Source organism: Ursus maritimus, unplaced genomic scaffold, assembly GCF_017311325.1.
Source record: "Ursus maritimus isolate PB19 unplaced genomic scaffold, ASM1731132v1 scaffold_2, whole genome shotgun sequence".
NCBI lineage: Eukaryota > Metazoa > Chordata > Mammalia > Carnivora > Ursidae > Ursus > Ursus maritimus.
This window is the reverse complement of record NW_024424452.1, coordinates 83,799,254-83,817,299: the sequence shown is the minus strand read 5'-3', so window position 1 is coordinate 83,817,299 and position 18,046 is coordinate 83,799,254. Positions and strand designations below refer to the sequence as shown.

Below are 18,046 nucleotides of genomic sequence, written 5' to 3'. Positions count from 1 at the left end.
AAAAGTATGCTTCCAACCAAATTTAGATTATATCTACTAGTAGTGATTACAATTTTTATGCTACATTTCCAAGCAATTCTTTAATGTTTCATTACCAAAAAAAAATATTCTCAAACTTTTAAGAAAGAAAGAAAAGTCTGCAATGGGACATGATGCACTCAGAAGCATTCAATCATTAATTCAACAAATATTTATTGAATACCTTCTGTGTGACCAGCACTGATTTATGCACTAGTAATACATGAGGGAACAAAAGACAAAGATCCTTGCCTTTATGCAGTTTATTTCTAGAGGAGGGAGATAGACAATAAAAAATAATAATACATAATATAGCCAATAATAATAAACAATGTGTACAATAAGTCAGAAGAAAATAAAAAGAACAGAGTAAAGGGGATCAGAATTTGGAGGAGTACTGGTTACATTTTTTAAAAGGATAGTCAGGGTAAATCTCCTTTGGGAAGGGGACATTTGAGAAAGACTTAAAGGAACTGAGTTAACCAAGCAAATATCTGGGGGAAGAGCATGACAGGCAGGTAAAACTGGGATGTTCCTCTCTCAGATATCTAGACAAAAGAACTTAAGGTGGGAAACGCCTAATATATTGAAGGAAGAGGAGACCAGTAAAAGCAAAGAAGAAAAAGAACAAGAAAAGAAAGAAGAGAAAGAAAGAAAGAAAGAAAGAAAGAAAGAAAGAAAGAAAGAAAGAAAGAAAGAAAGGGAAAGAAAGAAAGCCAGATCATGTAGTAGCTTGTAGATTATAATAATTTTGCTTTTTACTCTAAATAAAATTAGAATCCATTGCAAGTGTTGAGCCTGGGATCAATGTTACCTGCCTTATGTTTTTGCAATACTATGTTGACTATTGTAATGAGCAGAGGCAAGGGTAGAAGCAGAAAAGACCTGTTGAGAAGATGGTTTGGAGTCTGAGGAGAAATTATGTTAACAGAGAAGGGGAGGGAAGTGGCTGGATTCTGCATATACTCTGAAACTAGGATTTCCTAGCTAGATTGCCACTGGAGTGTGAAAAAGAAGAGTACAGATGATTGAGATGCCTGAGAACAAAAGGCATTAACAACTGGAAGGACAAAGCCATCAACTGAGATGATGAAGGCTACAGATGAAACAAGATGGTGAAAGGGAATTTGGGGGTTTAGTTTTGGACATGAGTTTGAGATGTGTTTTGGACATACAAGCAGAGAGGTGAAAATGGGAAGTTCGATGTAATTGGAGTTTGGAAGAAAGATCTGGGCTGCAAATACTGGTACTCATCAGCATGTAGATAGTATTTAAAGCCATGAGACTGGATGACATCACTAAGGAACCAAATGCAGATAGAGAAGAGGACCAAAGACTGAGCCCTCTTGCATGCCCACATCAAGACGTTAATATTGAAGGGAAACAGGAAAGAGAGATGGAGCAACCAGTGAGGTAGGAAGGAAACAAGGAGAAGGGGGTAACCTGGAAGCCGAGTGAAGACATGGTTTTGAAGAGATGGGGTGTCAAATGATGCCGTTCCAGTACATCTAGTAAGATGAGTGCCAAGACTGGCCGTTGCATTTATCAAGTGAAACTTCAGAATTGCAGGTAGTATTGCCCATCCACTCTCCGTTTCCTTTGATAATTGTGGTGGTCTTCAGTCCACATTACCAAGAGAGCCAGCTATGCTGTCAAGATGCTACCAACCTTTGAAATTATGTGCTCTTTATCTGTACATTGTGGAGCTGCAGTACACTTGATGTGTAGTAAACTTTAGAACTTTTGTAAAGTTTTCTGAGATCTTATTACTATAAAATGCTATAGTTCTGTAGAGTATGAGCTTTTGTTTCAACTCCTATACATTTTAAATTATGTTATCCAAAAGCTGGCCAGTTGGCTCAGACTACAAGATGGAAATTTAAACTGTCTTTAAATAAGAGTGCTCCTTTGGGAACCAAACTATGCAATTTTATGTATTTTATGGAATATGATGTAAAATTATGTAATTTTAAACACTATGATATTTCTTTATTTAAGCCGGAGGATTCTGGCACCTATACCTGTGTTGCTAACAATGCTGCAGGGGAAGACACACACATGGTCAGCCTGACTGTACATGTTCTCCCCACTTTTACTGAACTTCCTGGAGATGTGTCATTAAATAAAGGAGAACAGCTACGATTAAGCTGTAAAGCCACTGGGATTCCATTGCCCAAGTTAACATGGACTTTCAATAACAATATTATCCCAGGTTGGTAATTCAATTTTTAAGTAAATAAATATACCCATAAAGAACTCTAAACCAATCTCCATTTGCTTCAGCTGCGGGCATTGATTGAAAAGTTACATGAAGAGGTGGGGCACCCGGGTGGCTCATCAGTTGAACATCTGACTCTTGGTTTCAGCTCAGGTCATGATCTTAGGGTATGGGATAGAGCCCCACTTCTGGGCTCTATGCTAAGCAGGGAGTCTGCTTGAGAGATTCTCTCTCTCCTTCTTCCTCAGACCCTCCCCCCATGCTCGCTCTCTCTCTCTCAAATAAATAAATAAACTCTAAAAAAAAAAGTTACGTGAAAAATGGATTGCTTTAAGTTCTGTAAAATGTATACCTTTACCTGGATTTTACCCTATACCCAGTATATATGTTTTTTTTTTCATTCTTTTGAAGGATAAGTTAATCACAGGACCATATGTGACAGGATATTCGTAGACATTTTTACCTTAAAATAATCTCCTTCCCCCAGGAGAAGACAATATTGTATACACAGGTACCTAAACTTATCCTCCCTGATAAATGGATTAAGGTGGCTACTGTTGTAAAGATTCACCTAATTTTACAGAGGAGCGCTCTGCTTCTCACTGTATGAATTAACATCTATTAACCTCTCTTATAATGTAAGTCAATTATGTAGAAAATTTTTGGTCACTGTGTGCACTACATGTTAAAGTAGTACCTGGAACCCAGAAGCACTTATCTGTGGGAGGACACGTGTCTCCTTATTTGTTAGACTTTGTCATCAGCACAAAGATGTTATCAGTTAATAAGAAGTTGTCATACCCAAAATTGAATTCTGAAATACTGCACTATTAGCATTTAATAGATGTCTTCCTAGAAAAGAAATAGTAAGCTTGAATTCTTCTATTATAAAGATTTATGTTAATGACTGAAATTCATCAACTGTATTACCTTAGTAATAATAATATACCTCCCCAAGGAAAAATAAAGTCTAAAAAATCTAATCAGTACTGTTTTCTGACACTGTAATACTAATTCAGCTATTTAAATTTTTAAAGCTTGATTTTCCACTTAATATTCAACAGTATGAAATCTTTTGAAATAATTTGAATGGGGGAAAGTATGCAAGGTAAACACACTAACATAAATAGGTATTTGCGGGTCTAATCAGAAACTTATTTAGTATAAGTTGTTTGAGGATTAGCATGTTTACCTTATTCTCGATTCCAAATATTATAACTACCTTTATAAATATTTATGTCATCACCATTTATGGAGAAATTTAAATTATTACAAATTTAATCATGTTGTTATTATTACCTAACTAGTATATGTTTTCATGATTTCCCCTCTGACTTGCCAAGTCCGTTGAATTACAACTGAAAAGGTTTTCATGTTTTTTATGTAAATTGTTTGGGAGGAAAAGGGGTGGTGAGATAAATGAATTGGAAAATGTCATACATCTGAATGAAAGATTTTTGAAACCCAGAGAGTATGAGCCAGATTTAGGCAACACTTTGAGATGAAAGGTGTACTTTAAATCTAAAATAATTTTAAAAGATGTTTATTTTCATTCTCTTTTCCTGTTCCTTCTGCTGTTTTTCATTCTTCAAACAAGTGCCTAGAGACATGGCAAATAGCTCAGGGGAAGAAATCTGTGGAAAAGGCTCTCCCCTCCAATGTCATGATGAGGTCCCTAGTTCAATTGCTGACCAACTCATAAATCCAACCTGCAAAATATTGAGCTGTTGTGATTGTTTTCTTAGTTACTGAGAGGAATTTTGTCGTTTCCTGACTTGTTTCTTTCAGCCCACTTTGACAGTGTTAATGGACACAGTGAACTTGTTATTGAAAGAGTGTCAAAAGAGGATTCAGGTACTTACGTGTGCACTGCAGAGAACAGCGTTGGTTTTGTGAAGGCAATTGGATTTGTTTATGTGAAAGGTAGGTAAGCATGCTCTATTTTTAATTTATCATTTATTTATAATGAATAGTTTGCATTTTGCTTCCTTATTATGTAGTAATACACTGTAACTTCAGTTTATTAATCCATCTAGTCCTGTTTCACAGATGTGCAAATTCATAAGAAATAAAAAATTACCAACGTTCAACTCAAAAGTAGGTAAGCAAAGAGATCATTTGGTACAAAACAGAATTATCTGCTTAGATGACTGAAACTAATCAAATTATCTGGTTGATTAGCATGAGCAGTTGATTCTGAAAATTCATGGGGTTCAAAAGTGGCTTCTCCTTTCACTAAATTGTCTCTCTAAATATTAGGTCAAAATCACAAAGAAATGATCAGAGCTTCCTTTTACTTACAATTATCTGTTGCTGTTTCCCAGAACCTCCTGTCTTCAAAGGTGATTACCCTTCAAACTGGATTGAACCACTTGGTGGTAATGCAGTCTTGAATTGTGAAGTGAAAGGAGATCCTGCCCCAACCATCCAATGGAGCAGGAAGGGGGTGGATATTGAAATTAACCACAGAATCCGTCAACTGGTCAATGGCTCCCTGGCCATTTATGGCACTGTAGTAAGTCACACTGAAATTATTAATGGGCACTTTAAACTCCACAATTAATGCCTCTCTATAGACGCCATGAATGAAACAAGTTTCTCTTGCATTCCTAATTAAATCATAAATTCTGAGGGATGCCTGGGTGTCTCAGTTGGTTAAGTGACTGCCTTTGGCTCAGGTCATGATCCCACAGTGCTGGGATCAAGTCCCACATTGGGCTCCTTGCTGAGCAGGGAGCCTGCTTCTCCCTCTATCTGCTCTACCTGCTGCTCCCCCTGCTTGTGCTCACTCTCTCTCTGAAACAAATAAATAAAATCTTTTTTAAAAAATCATAAAATCTGAATCAGTGGGTTTTTATGAAAAACTGAAACAGTGGTTCAAATTGATTATTTTTAGCCTTTTCAAAGAAATACAAGCAACAAAATAACTCTGCTGCTTTGTTCCCATTGATCTATTATTATTTAGCATCATTAGATAACTTCCTCAAATTTATATTAGAGCAAGGAAATTGAAGAATTATAAACACAATTACAAATAAATAATAGGGCAGCTTTCACCACTAAGCCGATAACAATTTCAGGCTTTCCAAAAGCTTCAGTAATTCAGAAAATGAGTGTTGCTTTAAGTTATTCTAATTTTGGGGTGAAGTGAATGAGATATTTTATCTTAAAATTTCTCAACTAGATTACATATGGGTAATTTTTTATCACATTGTTGAATTAATTGAAATAATAATTAAAATACAATATTTAATCACCTAATCCAGTGAATCACTCTTAATCTTTCATTCTCCTGGGTTTTATTTCACCATGAGATGTTGTTCCTTGTCCTTTAAATTTTGAGATGATTTCTACCTTTAGCTGCTGTAACATTAATAAGACTTAGATTTCTTCATTACCATGTTCCCCCTTTTCCTCTACACAAGTATTACTACTTTTGAAGTCCTTGGTACTTCTTCTAATACCACCAATGTTAATACTAATACTAATTATTTTTACCATACAATTTCAGATTCTTAAATATTTATCTCCAACCCTGAAACTCTTCCAAGTTCCATTTACAGTTTCTCATTGAAAATTTCCATCTGGATAATACATTGACACCTGCAATTAAACATCTGTCTTTCTTCTCCCACCCTCCTCTACTTCCTGCAAGTCAGTTCTCCTTTCTGACTTCGTGTTTCTATTAATGGATTCTCCTATTCACAAGACTTTTAGCAAAATTTGTGGCTCTAATTAGTCACCAAATCTAACCTCGCGGAGTACTTATTTTTTATACCATATATCTATAAATTTGTGACTTATATTCTGTGATTTATCATTATCAGTAAGTTAGTTTTTCCTTTCACTCCTGAAGTTCACGCTGTCTAGATAGGGACCACCCTTAATTTTTTTTAAATAACCCCCATTAGAAAGGTCTCAGTGTTTGTTAATTGTCCTCATTATTTTAATGCTTTTTAAGGTATCTGAAATAAGAGGGGCCCCTGGGTGGCTCAGCCAGTTGTGTCCAACTCTTGATTTCAGCTCAGGTCATGATCTCAGGGTTGTGAGATCGAGTGCCACATTGGGCTCCATGCGGAGAGTGGAGTCTGCTTTAAGATTCTCTCTCTCCTTCTCCTCCTCTCTCTCTCTCTCTCTAAAAAAGGAAGGAAGGAAGGAAGGAAGGAAGGAAGGAAGGAAGGGAGGGAAAGAAAGAAGAAAAGAAAAAAGAAAAAAAAAGAAAAGAAAGAGAAAAGATATCTGGAAGAATAGCATAGGCATTTTTCTTCAGTGAGATAATTTTGGATAGAAGATTATAAAAAATGTTATTTTTGCTTCAGTTGCCTAGCAATTATTATTCCCAGAGAGCAATAATAGGCTGTTTTGAAAACATTTAGGCTGGGAATTTTTTTCTTCTTCTTTTTCTTTTTTTTTAACCTATTTATGAAGTTAAATATATGTAGTTCTGTCTACTTCCATGAAAATCCCTTCCAAAAATGAAATTTTATAGGAGCCTCATAGTGAAAAAAGTTATTTGCCCTGCTCTGCAGGCTCACGTTTTTATAAAACACTGCTTATTTCCATAGAATGAAGATGCTGGTGATTATACATGCGTAGCTACCAATGACGCTGGGGTGGTGGAGCGCAGCATGAATCTGACTCTGCAGAGTAAGCTGCTTTATTCAACTCTATGTAAACACCTGATTGGAGGAATGTTGCCTAATGAGGAATGTTCATTTTCTTTAACTTTATAGCAAGTGTATTATCAGTAGCTTTCAGAGTGTATGTAATTTAGTTTTCTTCTGTTGATAGAGCAATTTTTTATCAAGCATAAGATTGATACAGTTTTGGATAGATACTTTTTCTGTTTTATCTAACACATGCAGTTCAAGATTGTGGTTGCTTGGCGGCAGAGCTTTCTGTCGGTTTGCAATATATTCAATCAAGTACCCTTCACATAGTTTACCGTGGTTCTGGTAATGTGCTTACAAAAACATCATTTTGTGGCACTTTAAAAATATGTATTAAAAGTAAAGACTAAGGTAAATGAATTCAAATGTCCTCTAGGTTGATTGCTATCAATCGTCCATGAAATAATTATGTGTTCTGGGCAGGACTGTCATGCTCATCATGAGGCACCTCAGTATAAGCCGTCAGAAGGACAGTCTCCAGAACCGCTTCAGGATTGACCTGAGGATAGCATCATTGGGTTGAGAATTTAAGTGAACAGACTTATTTTGTGAATAGGCTCAGTATTTAATGGGAAAAATTTATGTTTTCTTCATTCACTTTTGAGAAAAGCTGTAGACTAGCATTTACTAACAGTTATTTGCTAAACTACTATTATCTAAGACTTTAACTTTTTAAAATTTAGCAGTTAATAATAGATATTTAGTAAATATCCAAGACAGTGTTTTCCCCCCAGCTTTATTGAGGTGTAATTGATAGAACTGTATATATTTAAAGTGTACAATATGAAAATTTGATATACATATACACTGTGAAATGATTGGAACAATCAAGTTTATTAACACATCCATCACTTCGCAGTTACCATTTTTTGGTTTTGATTGTTTTGGTGAGAACACTTACAATCTACTCACTTTACAAGTTTCAAGGATACAGTACAGTATTATTAACTGTAGTCACCATGCTATACCTTATACACTCAGAACTTATTCATCTTATAAGTGAAAGTTTGTGTCCTTTGACCAATATCACCCATTTACCCCAATCTACTCTGTTTTTGAATTCAACTTTTTTTTTTTTTAGATTCCACATACAAGTGATATACCATACCCTATTTATCTCTGTTGACTTAGTTTACCATAATGCCCTCCAGGTCCATCCATGCAGTTGCAAATGGCAGAATTTCCTCCTTTTTATTGCTGGATAACATTCCATCATACATATATATACTCATTTTCCTTATCCATTCATCCATCACCAGACACTTAGGTTGTTTCCGTATCTTGCTAAGACAACGTTTTATTAAAGTACATATTTATTAAACAATATTGCCTTGTGAGATGTTATTAGGAAAAAATTAGAGTTCCATGTTTGAACAAGTCTGAGAAAAAATTGATTAAACCAAGTTCATTCATTTATCAAATATATAAAGAGCACCTACTACATGCCAAGTCCTGCTTAGTTGCCAAGTTTCTTTACACAGATCTTTCCTGAAATGTTAGTATGTTGATGTGTTATAACTCAGCAAGAGAAGGGTATAATATGCCATGTTTCCCAAATAAATGTTATTTTCATGAAACTTTCCTCCCCTCCTTGTTGGGTGAATGTAGGTAGGGCGTCACAATAATTAATCTCTCCTGGAAGAGTGTTCCTCTGATCTGGTTTATGAAAGGCAGCATTAGATTAGTTTATTTACATGTACTGACAATAAGTTGATTCAAGTACATGAGGCATATAAAAACCAAAATGTAATTCGTTTAAAATCATAATTAAAGCACCAGAAGCAATGTTTTCATTTAGATAAAGTACTCATATTTAACTGATCATTATGTGACTGGTAGAATTTATTCAACCATGAAAGATGTACATATGGAATTTTATTGTTGAGTTAATTTATAGCCTTATGGGCAACTGGAAATGTTCAAATATGGTATTGAAGTTAAGATTCTGAGTTTTATTTGACACTTTCTTTGACCATAGTAGAAGGAAAACATGAGCTCATTTAGTCATTATGTTATCTTTACGTGTTGAATGATTAATCTGAGTCATTTAATTTATTCAGCAGCAGTTTATTGAACACATAATATAATCTGAACCCTGGGAGAGAAGTAAAAGCCCCAGCCCTGAAAGTTCCTAGAGTAAAGTTAGTATAAACATCAAGTAAGAAGGTATTGTGTAAGACGATGTGGACATATACATGAATAATGCATTAATGATACTGAGAGGTTCAAACCTCATATGAAATAATTACTTTTGTAAAAGACAACATGTCAGTAATATCTTTACATAAAATCCTAGCATATTAATGTCACAACAAAACACATTTTACTTCTACTTTTTTTTATGTTCTATTATTCCAGATATATTTCTCCATCTAAAATGGAGCCATGACCCTGAATTATCTGATATTCATTACTTCTCATGAACAAATCATTCCACTGTTCAGTTCAAGCCCCCTATATCACAGCTTTCACCTTTCAAGAATATACAGGCTCCTCTTTGCTTACCTATTCAAATGTGAACCCATTTCTGATTAAATAAATGTTTAAAACCTTGTATGCTGCTGCTGTCTGGGGTGAACCATCCGTTCAAAGCTAAATCCATCTCCATGCTATTTCCTTCTCTCCAAGTAGACTCCCTTCTTCTATACATAATATCACCCATTTTTGAAAATCCAGTTCAAGCTTCATCTTCTCCATGAAGTCTCATATTCTTTCTTGACACTGTAGACCAGGATAAACATTCTGCCAGTGTTTATATACAGCTACTTTTACATTTTTTCCAACTTTACTTGAGCAGCTATGATCTACTATAGATACTGTCAACCTCTCCCCCCTTCTTGAAGCTCCTTCCTTTGATTGCCAGGATACCATTCTCTCTTGATTTTCTTCCTACCTCAGTGATTGGTTCTTAAGATCATTGTATGGGCTTGTCTTCTGTTCATCTCTTAAATAATGATGTTGTAATATTTTCTGTCTTTGGCCCTCTTCCTCTCATTTTAGAATCACTTCCAAAGCAATCTTATCCACTTGTGAAGGACTCACAGATCTATATTTCTAGCCCGTATCTCTTCTGAGCTGCAGATAGGGATATTCTCTTATCATCTAGACATATCTACATGAATGTCCCCGGAGATACCTATGTCCTACTGAACTGCTCAAGCTGCACTATATTGTCCAAGTCAGATCCTTTAGTTGTCAGTTCCTCTCAATTCAATGACAAAATTCTGTTATTTCTTTCTTAATGATTCTTGAATATCTTCCTTTTGCTCTCCATTTTCAGTGAATGCCTCTGTTTGATCTATTAAGTTACTATTGTTTATGCTTCTGTATTACCACATATTTACCTATTCTGTACTAAATATTATTCTACCTATTCCATTACTAAATTCTATAGCTATATTATAGAACAGCTAAATAATTAATCACTCACCTGTCTTATCAGCACACTGTGAACTCCTTGAGATAGAAGTTATATCTATTATCTCTGTACCCTTGGCATCTAACGCAATGCCTGGCAAATAGTAGGCTCTCAATACATGTTTATTGAATATATGAATGATGACCAGTTATGAAAGAAAAAGTTAATAATGACTCTTTACCTCAAAAAGTGATGTAAAGGAAAGAAGTGAATGTTCACCATGTAAAAGACAAAAACAATTATAACAACAATAGTACTAATAATATTATGTGCTTCCCCTGTCAGGGAGTTAGGCTTACATCATCTTAGTGGAGTCTTAACAAGAATTCTCTGGGATACAAATGCTCAGAGAGGTCCTAAGGAACAGAAGCAGAGCTTGAACCTGGAAAGTATGACTGCACAGCCCATGCTGTAGGCTAATCCGTTTAGGGGTTTAAAATTTTGAACATTTAGTAAGTAAGACAGAGCTATGAAAAGTCTACCAGTGGCCATTGCAACCTTAGTAGTTGAGAAACTACAGTGTTTTACAAACAAATCAGCCTAATTTTTTTAAAAATAATGTTACTCTAGAATATTAATAAAAATGTTCTATAACTTTACAAAAACTAAGAAGCACTGTGTTCTTTTTCCTGTAGGTCCTCCTATTATCACTCTTGAGCCAGTAGAAACTGTTATTAATGCTGGTGACAAAATCATACTGAATTGTCAGGCAACTGGAGAGCCTCATCCAACCATTACATGGTCCCGTCAAGGGCACTCTATCCCCTGGGATGACCGAGTTAATGTGTTGCCCAACAACTCATTACATATTGCTGCTGCTCAGAAAGAAGATACGTCTGAATATGAATGTGTTGCTCAAAACTTGATGGGTTCTGTCCTTGTCAGAGTGCCAGTCACAGTCCAGGGTGAGTGTGATCAGAGGGATACTTATATTAAATAGCACCCGGAGGTACTATTACTCTGGCTGGCTCAATTGGAAGAGCATGTGACTCTTGATCTCAGGGCTGCGAGTTCGAACCCCATGTTGGGTGTAGAGATTACTAAAAAAAAATAAACAAACTTTAAAAATAAATAAATAAATATATAGCACCTGGGGCAACCCGAATCATAAAAATTATTAAGCATCTTAGTCTAAGTCTCCTTTACCCTTAAGATACTTCTAGATTGTGGAGATAGAACAAAAATCACATTATTTACAGACTGGAGAGAATAAAACAATACTGATTAGAGCACTAAACTACCAAGCTAATAATTCAAAATCCCAAACTGAAGTTTTGATTCAAAACTAAGTCAAATTTATTCTCAGAAATCAATGCATTTATTTTTCTTTAAAGAATGACATATCCAAAATATAAGCAGTATTTGAACTTCTGGGTCTCTCACTCTCTCAGCAGTCATGTCCATGTGAGTCAAGATTGGAGCCGGGAAGAAACTGTAGTTAACTATTTGAAATTCTTCTTTCCTGTATAGATTTTAATTTTACCGTCAAGGAGAGCATCCACAAGCAGTTGTTCAGCAATTATAGATTCAGTTCTAAACCTGGTGCATGAATGAAATTCAATTTATGTTTTGTTGTTTACAAACACAGAGACAAAGTACAATGTTTTATTTGCAGTTCACGGCGGATATTCCCAGTGGTCTACATGGAGAGCCTGCAGTGTCACCTGTGGAAAAGGCATCCAAAAGAGAAGTCGTCTTTGCAACAACCCCTTTCCAGCCAATGGTGGGAAGCCTTGCCAAGGGTCAGATTCAGAAATGCAAAACTGTCAACGTAAGCTGTGTCCAGGTATACTTTTTAGTCAACAGATAGGCACATGTTCAACAGATATTCATCTCTGTTCCCTAACTATGGATTGTCTCAGTGTTAATGCTTTAAATTGCAAAGTATCTGACAGTGTAATGTTTCACCTTTGTATAGTGGATGGTAGTTGGTCAGAATGGAGCCCTTGGGAAGAATGCACAAGGAGTTGTGGACGTGGCAACCAAACCAGGACCAGAACTTGCAATAATCCATCAGCTCAATATGGTGGGCGACCATGTGAAGGAAATGCAGTAGAAATAATCATGTGCAACATTAGGCCCTGCCCAGGTGAGAATCCACTGATGAGCAAAAGTTGGCTATTTTTAACTCCAGTAAAGGGGTTATAATTACCTTTTCTTCTTTGCTGTAAAAAGATGTCATGGCCTCTACCCTGGACTATACTCATCCTCTGTGTTATTCGTTCTGTCTTATTGATAAAGTTATGAAGAGTATGGCATTAATCAATGTTAAGTAAAATTCCTGATTTAGTTGAATATCTTTATGTTACACAAACTGTGGTGTATTTTTAATCATGTAAAGAAAACATAAGTGTTCACAAAATCATAGAATTTTAGAAGTAATAAGGACCTTAATATCTAATGCAGCTATTCATTTTCAGGTAAAAAAAAAAATGAAGTCTAAGGTATTTAAAAACTTTCCCAGAACACACAATTTGGAAGGGCTAAGATAATAATAGCAACAATTCGCTAAACACCTGTAATGTTCTAGGAATCATGCTAGGTGCTTTACGTACATGCTGTTTTTTACTTTGTAAAACAACTCTACAACATAGGTATTTTAGGGCTCTTTCAGATTAAGGCAACAGAAACCAAACCTAAAAGCTTAAGTAGAAGATTCTACTTTCAGGTCTGATTGAATTCAGGGATTTGGCCAGTGTTTTTACTAGCATGTTTTCCATCTCTCATCTCTGCTTCCCTCTCTTTGGCTTTATTGTCCTTTATACTCTTTCCATGCAGTGGAAAAAATGACTGCTGTCAGCTACTGGCTCACAGGGGCCTTATAATCTAAGGACTCAGAATAAAAGAGTCTTGCTCTCTCTGTCAGAACTCCTATCAACCTCTGAAAAGGAGCTCTGTTTGATTTTGTTCGGGTCCCATGCTCACCTCTGAACTCAGCTAAGTCCAGATACTCGGATAACTGGTTTGAGCTACCTACCCACCATGTGTCAAGAGGGGCAGGCTTCTTGTTTGACAGCCAGAAAGAAATCATATGGAATAGAAGTGTCTGGTCGTTCATTAATTCACTCATTTACTCATTCATTTATACAACAAATATTTATTGAGCACCCACTCTGTGCTCAAGGCATTGTTTTAACTGCTCCAGTTGGAATGATAAATAGATAATATCATTCGGATATTGATAAGCATACTGAACAAACCCCAAGAGCTGCAGTGATAGAGCATACCTGGGAGAGACGCCTTAGCTGAAATGGTTTAAAAGAAGGGGGTAGGGGGATGCTGACAGACCAAAATAAAATAGATATTCAGTACACTGGGTATTGCATCCTATCATATAAGTGAAGAAACCAAGATTCAGAAAATAGAAATAGATGATAATTCACTCACATCACATGGCTAGTAAAAAGCGAATCAAGCATTTGAATCCAGGTCCATCTGATTCCTAAGCGAATTTGCTTAGATCCTGGGTATCTTGATTTGCAGTTCAGAACTTACATTGCACTTAGCATAATCTCCTCCAGAACCATGAGAGACTATGGACTCTGGGAAACAAACTGAGGGCTTCAGATGGGAGGGGGGTGGGGGACTGGGATAGGCTGGTGATGGGTATTAAGGAGGGAATATATTGCATGGTGCACCAGGTGTTATACACAAATAATGAATCATGGAACACTACATCAAAAACCAAGGATATACTGTATGGTGACTAACATAACATAATAAAAATTATTATTAAAATAAATAAATAATAAATAAATAAATAAAAGAATGCTAAAAAAAAAGAACTTACATTGCATTAGTAAATGTAAATAAAATACTGTCATGAAATCTTAAAAAAAAATTAGCCAAAGCCAAAACTGTTCTAATCTTAAAGAATTAGAAAGCTGATTATAGTAGCATAATATATCAAAGTCAAGAGAGACAGAACACCTGATTAGAGCAGCTTTGTTTCTCTAGTTATTCCCCAGTCCCTAAATTAATTGAATTTAACTATTGTTTTGGCATAATGTCAGTGGTATCCTCGGGCCAAGAAATGAAAACATGTATCTCTTTCTAGTTGAAAGTTTAGTGGCATCATATTGCTAGCTGGGCACAGACCATAGTGGGACCATTTACACTTTTGGAAGCATTTACACCATGATGCTACAAATCAGTTTCCCTCCCTACTTCCTGAGAGGTGGTTGTTAAATTTATCATCATACCATTGCAAAATGAGTAAGTAGCCTAAGAAAACCTTTCTCATCCAGGGGTATGTCAGAATCTTAGGGATAAGAAGGATTTTCTTTTTATACATTGTTGTAATCAACTTGCTAATATTTTGTTGAAGATTTTTTCATCTATGTTCATGAGAGAAATTGACCATAGTTTTATTTTCTTTTCATAGTTCTCAATGTCTGTCTGGTTTTGGTATTAGGGAAATGCTGGCCTCATAGAATAAGTTAGAAAGTAATCCTGTTCTGCCCTCTGAAAGAGATAGTAAAGAATTGGTATAATTTCTTCCTTAAATGTTTGGAAAAATTCAGCAGTGAACCCATCTGAAATAGTGCTTTCTGTTTTGGAAAGTTATTAATTTTGATTCAATTTCTTTAGTAGATACAGGCTTATTCAGATGTCTGTTTCTTTTTGTGCAAGTTTTGGCAAATTGTATCTTTTAAGGAGTTGGTCCATATCATCGAGGGTATCAAATTTGAGCATAGAGTATTCATAGTATCATTTTATTAACTTTTTAATGTTCATAGGATCCATAGTTATACCCTTCTTTCATTTCTGATACTAGTAATTTGTGTCCTCAATTTCTCTTTTTCTTCCTCTGGCTAGATGCTTATTGACTTTATTGATATTTTCAAAGAGCCAGCATTTGATTTCATTGATTTTATCTATTGATTTCCTTTTGTCAATTTCACTGATTTCTGCTCTAATTCTTTTTTTTTTTTTTCTTCTGCCTACTTTGGATTTAACTTTTTCTTCTTCTAGTTTCCTGAGGTGTAAACTTAGGTGATTGATTTAGATCTTTCTTTTCTAATATATGCATGCAGTGCTATAAATTTTCCTCCTAGCACTGCTTTTGCTGCATCCCAAAAATTTTGATAAGTGTGCTTTCATTTCCATTTAGTTCAAAATATTTTTAATTTCTCTTGAGATTTCTTCTTTGACCTATGTATCATTTAGAAATGCGTTGTTTAATCTCTACATATGTAAGGGTTTTCCAGTTATCTTTCTGTTACTGATTCTCTTAATTCCACTGTAGTCTGAGAGCAAATATATGATTTCTATTCTTTTGAATTTGTTAAAGATGTCTTTTATGACCCAGAATGTGTTCTGTCTGGGTGAATGTTGCAGGTGAGCTTGAGAAGAATGGGCATTCTGCTGTTGTTGGATGGCATAGCCTGTAAATGTTTAATTATATCCGGTTGACTAATGGTGATGTTGAGTTCAACTATTTCCTTACTGGTTTTCTGCCTGCTACATCTGTGCATTTGTGATAAAGGGGTGTTAGTGTTTCCAAATATTATAGTGGATTCATCTGGGTTTTGGGCTTTTTTTTTTTTTTTGTAGTTCTATTAGTTTTTGCTTCACAGAATTTGACTCTTTTTAGAAAGAATTTATTCTTAGTACTGTCAAACTTACAGAAAACTTGCAAGAATAGTACAGTACAATAGTAAGATTCTTGCTTAGGTCCAGAGTCCCTCCTCCTAAGCACAATGCTATGTTGCTTCTCTAGACTCAGAATTGTAACTTAGTGTAGCAACACATTTATCTATTACACTTTGCATTTTTCTTACATACTGATTCCTCCATAGTTGTTTTCTTTTGTATTATTTATACACCACAATGTTTGATGCTTTATCTGGTTTATATTATCATTCCAACTTTTTTCTTTTCATTTCATTCATATAAAAGAAACATTTTAACTGTACCACATATTATGTCATTAAATTAAATTCTGGTTGAGGTGTTCTGTATTGATTTAAAAAAAATTAAAGGTCTTCAGATAAACACCTCTATGCATATGTAATAGAAACTACACAGATAATAAATGAATAAGCATCACCCAATTTTAATCCTCCAATTAAAAAAAACACATCAGTGGGTTTTTGTTAACCAACAGCCTTGAACATTGGATGTATTAAAATAACTAGAATAGCAGACTATTTTTTCAATCACATAGTCCATACATCAGTAATCCAAATTAATAAAGAAGTAGTTTTGAGTAATATCTGTCTTCTATTTAAAGGCTTTGTTCTTTCTTTTTTCTTTCTTTCTTTCTTTTTTTCTTTTTAGGGTTAGTCAAATGCTTTTTAGTCCAAATTCTTGTCCTCTAAAATAAATTTGTGTGACTGTGCTTGTCTATTACACGGATATGTCATAAACTCAACTAGAAAATAGTTAATTGAAAGAAAATATAAGGTGTGTTCCAAACTATTTTCTAAACAAAGCAGCCAAATGATAATTTCATTATTTGGTTGTCAACTAATTCTTTTGGTGTCTGATAGGTTGCGTTAAGAGAATATTTAGACACTGACCTTAAGGCCCTATTTTGATTCATATCTTGGTTTAACTAGGTGACCACAAAAACATATTTTATGAGCCCCATTTCTAGAAAGTACCCTTAAAACAAAAATATCACTTGATACTGACTTACACATGAGAGAAACCATAATGTTGATTCTTAGCCCGTGCACCTGGTAGGAAACACAAGGTTGTTTCAGTCTTGTAGTTAGATGGTGTAATATGTTAGTTACCAAAAGGAAGGCCTTAATATCACTCCTTGGAAACTACTGGTCAAATTTTTGGTGTTTAGGAAGCAGGTGAGTATGTTATTCAGAACTTTTAATTGAACATTATGTAATGGAGACAATTTTTCAAGGACTTAGAACTGTGCAAATCATCATGTTGTTGAAGGATCCAAGTGTATTTTTAAACATGAAACTGTTTCAGGCTTAAAGATGTGGTCTTGAGTTTAGAGTGCAAGTTATCATTATGGAAACATTTGTATTGTCTATAATTGCATCTAGATCTGTTATACAGCCTTTCTCCTAAGCTTCTGGTTCCTTCCACTTTTCCCAGAGCATAAAACACAAACAAATGCTTATCTAGGATTTTTAAACTTAGATTATGTTTATATATGGTAGTTTGATTATATTCTATTTTAATAAAATAGTCCCTTTGGATAATTGTAAGCATTCATTTTGGCATTCGGTAGCCTTCTGAATTTTCCTATAAACACTAATTCCCATGAAAATCTAACCAGAAGGAGAAAGAAGGAACATTATTTATGTTTCCTTTGGTTCAATTTCAATTATTTTAGATTCCAGGCTAATTTAACTTATTACTGAGTTAATTTACTTGTATAATTTTGTTTATTTAACAAATGTGGTTCTGTGACTTGCAAATCTGTCTCTTGGGATATTTGTAGTTCCCGGAGCATGGAGCACTTGGCAGCCTTGGAGTGCATGCAGCGAAAGTTGTGGTAAAGGCACCCAGATAAGGACAAGACTGTGCAATAATCCACCACCATCATTTGATGGATCCTATTGTGATGGGGCAGAAACACAGATGCAAGTTTGTAATGAAAGACACTGTCCAGGTAAGAGAAATTCAATGTTTTTACCCTTAATAAATTGACATCTACCTCTTATCCAAGTAGTATGTCAGTAAGAATCAATGTCAATAAGAATATCACCCAACCTAACAATGCTCAGAGTATTATAGTAACAGAGC

At 35.0% G+C, this 18,046-nt stretch overlaps 1 protein-coding gene across 1 annotated transcript in view; it reads left to right on the top strand.

The window, feature by feature from the left end:
• The window catches only part of HMCN1 (hemicentin 1), a 469,289-nt gene that overhangs the window by 412,376 nt on the left and 38,867 nt on the right, over positions 1–18,046 (top strand). The window contains exons 83-90 of the mRNA XM_008696988.2: positions 2,017–2,230; positions 4,025–4,159; positions 4,561–4,751; positions 6,802–6,883; positions 10,960–11,229; positions 11,940–12,110; positions 12,243–12,413; positions 17,742–17,912. Of these exons, the coding sequence (XP_008695210.2) occupies positions 2,017–2,230; positions 4,025–4,159; positions 4,561–4,751; positions 6,802–6,883; positions 10,960–11,229; positions 11,940–12,110; positions 12,243–12,413; positions 17,742–17,912 (1,405 nt within the window). The remainder of the gene's footprint in view (positions 1–2,016; positions 2,231–4,024; positions 4,160–4,560; positions 4,752–6,801; positions 6,884–10,959; positions 11,230–11,939; positions 12,111–12,242; positions 12,414–17,741; positions 17,913–18,046) is intronic.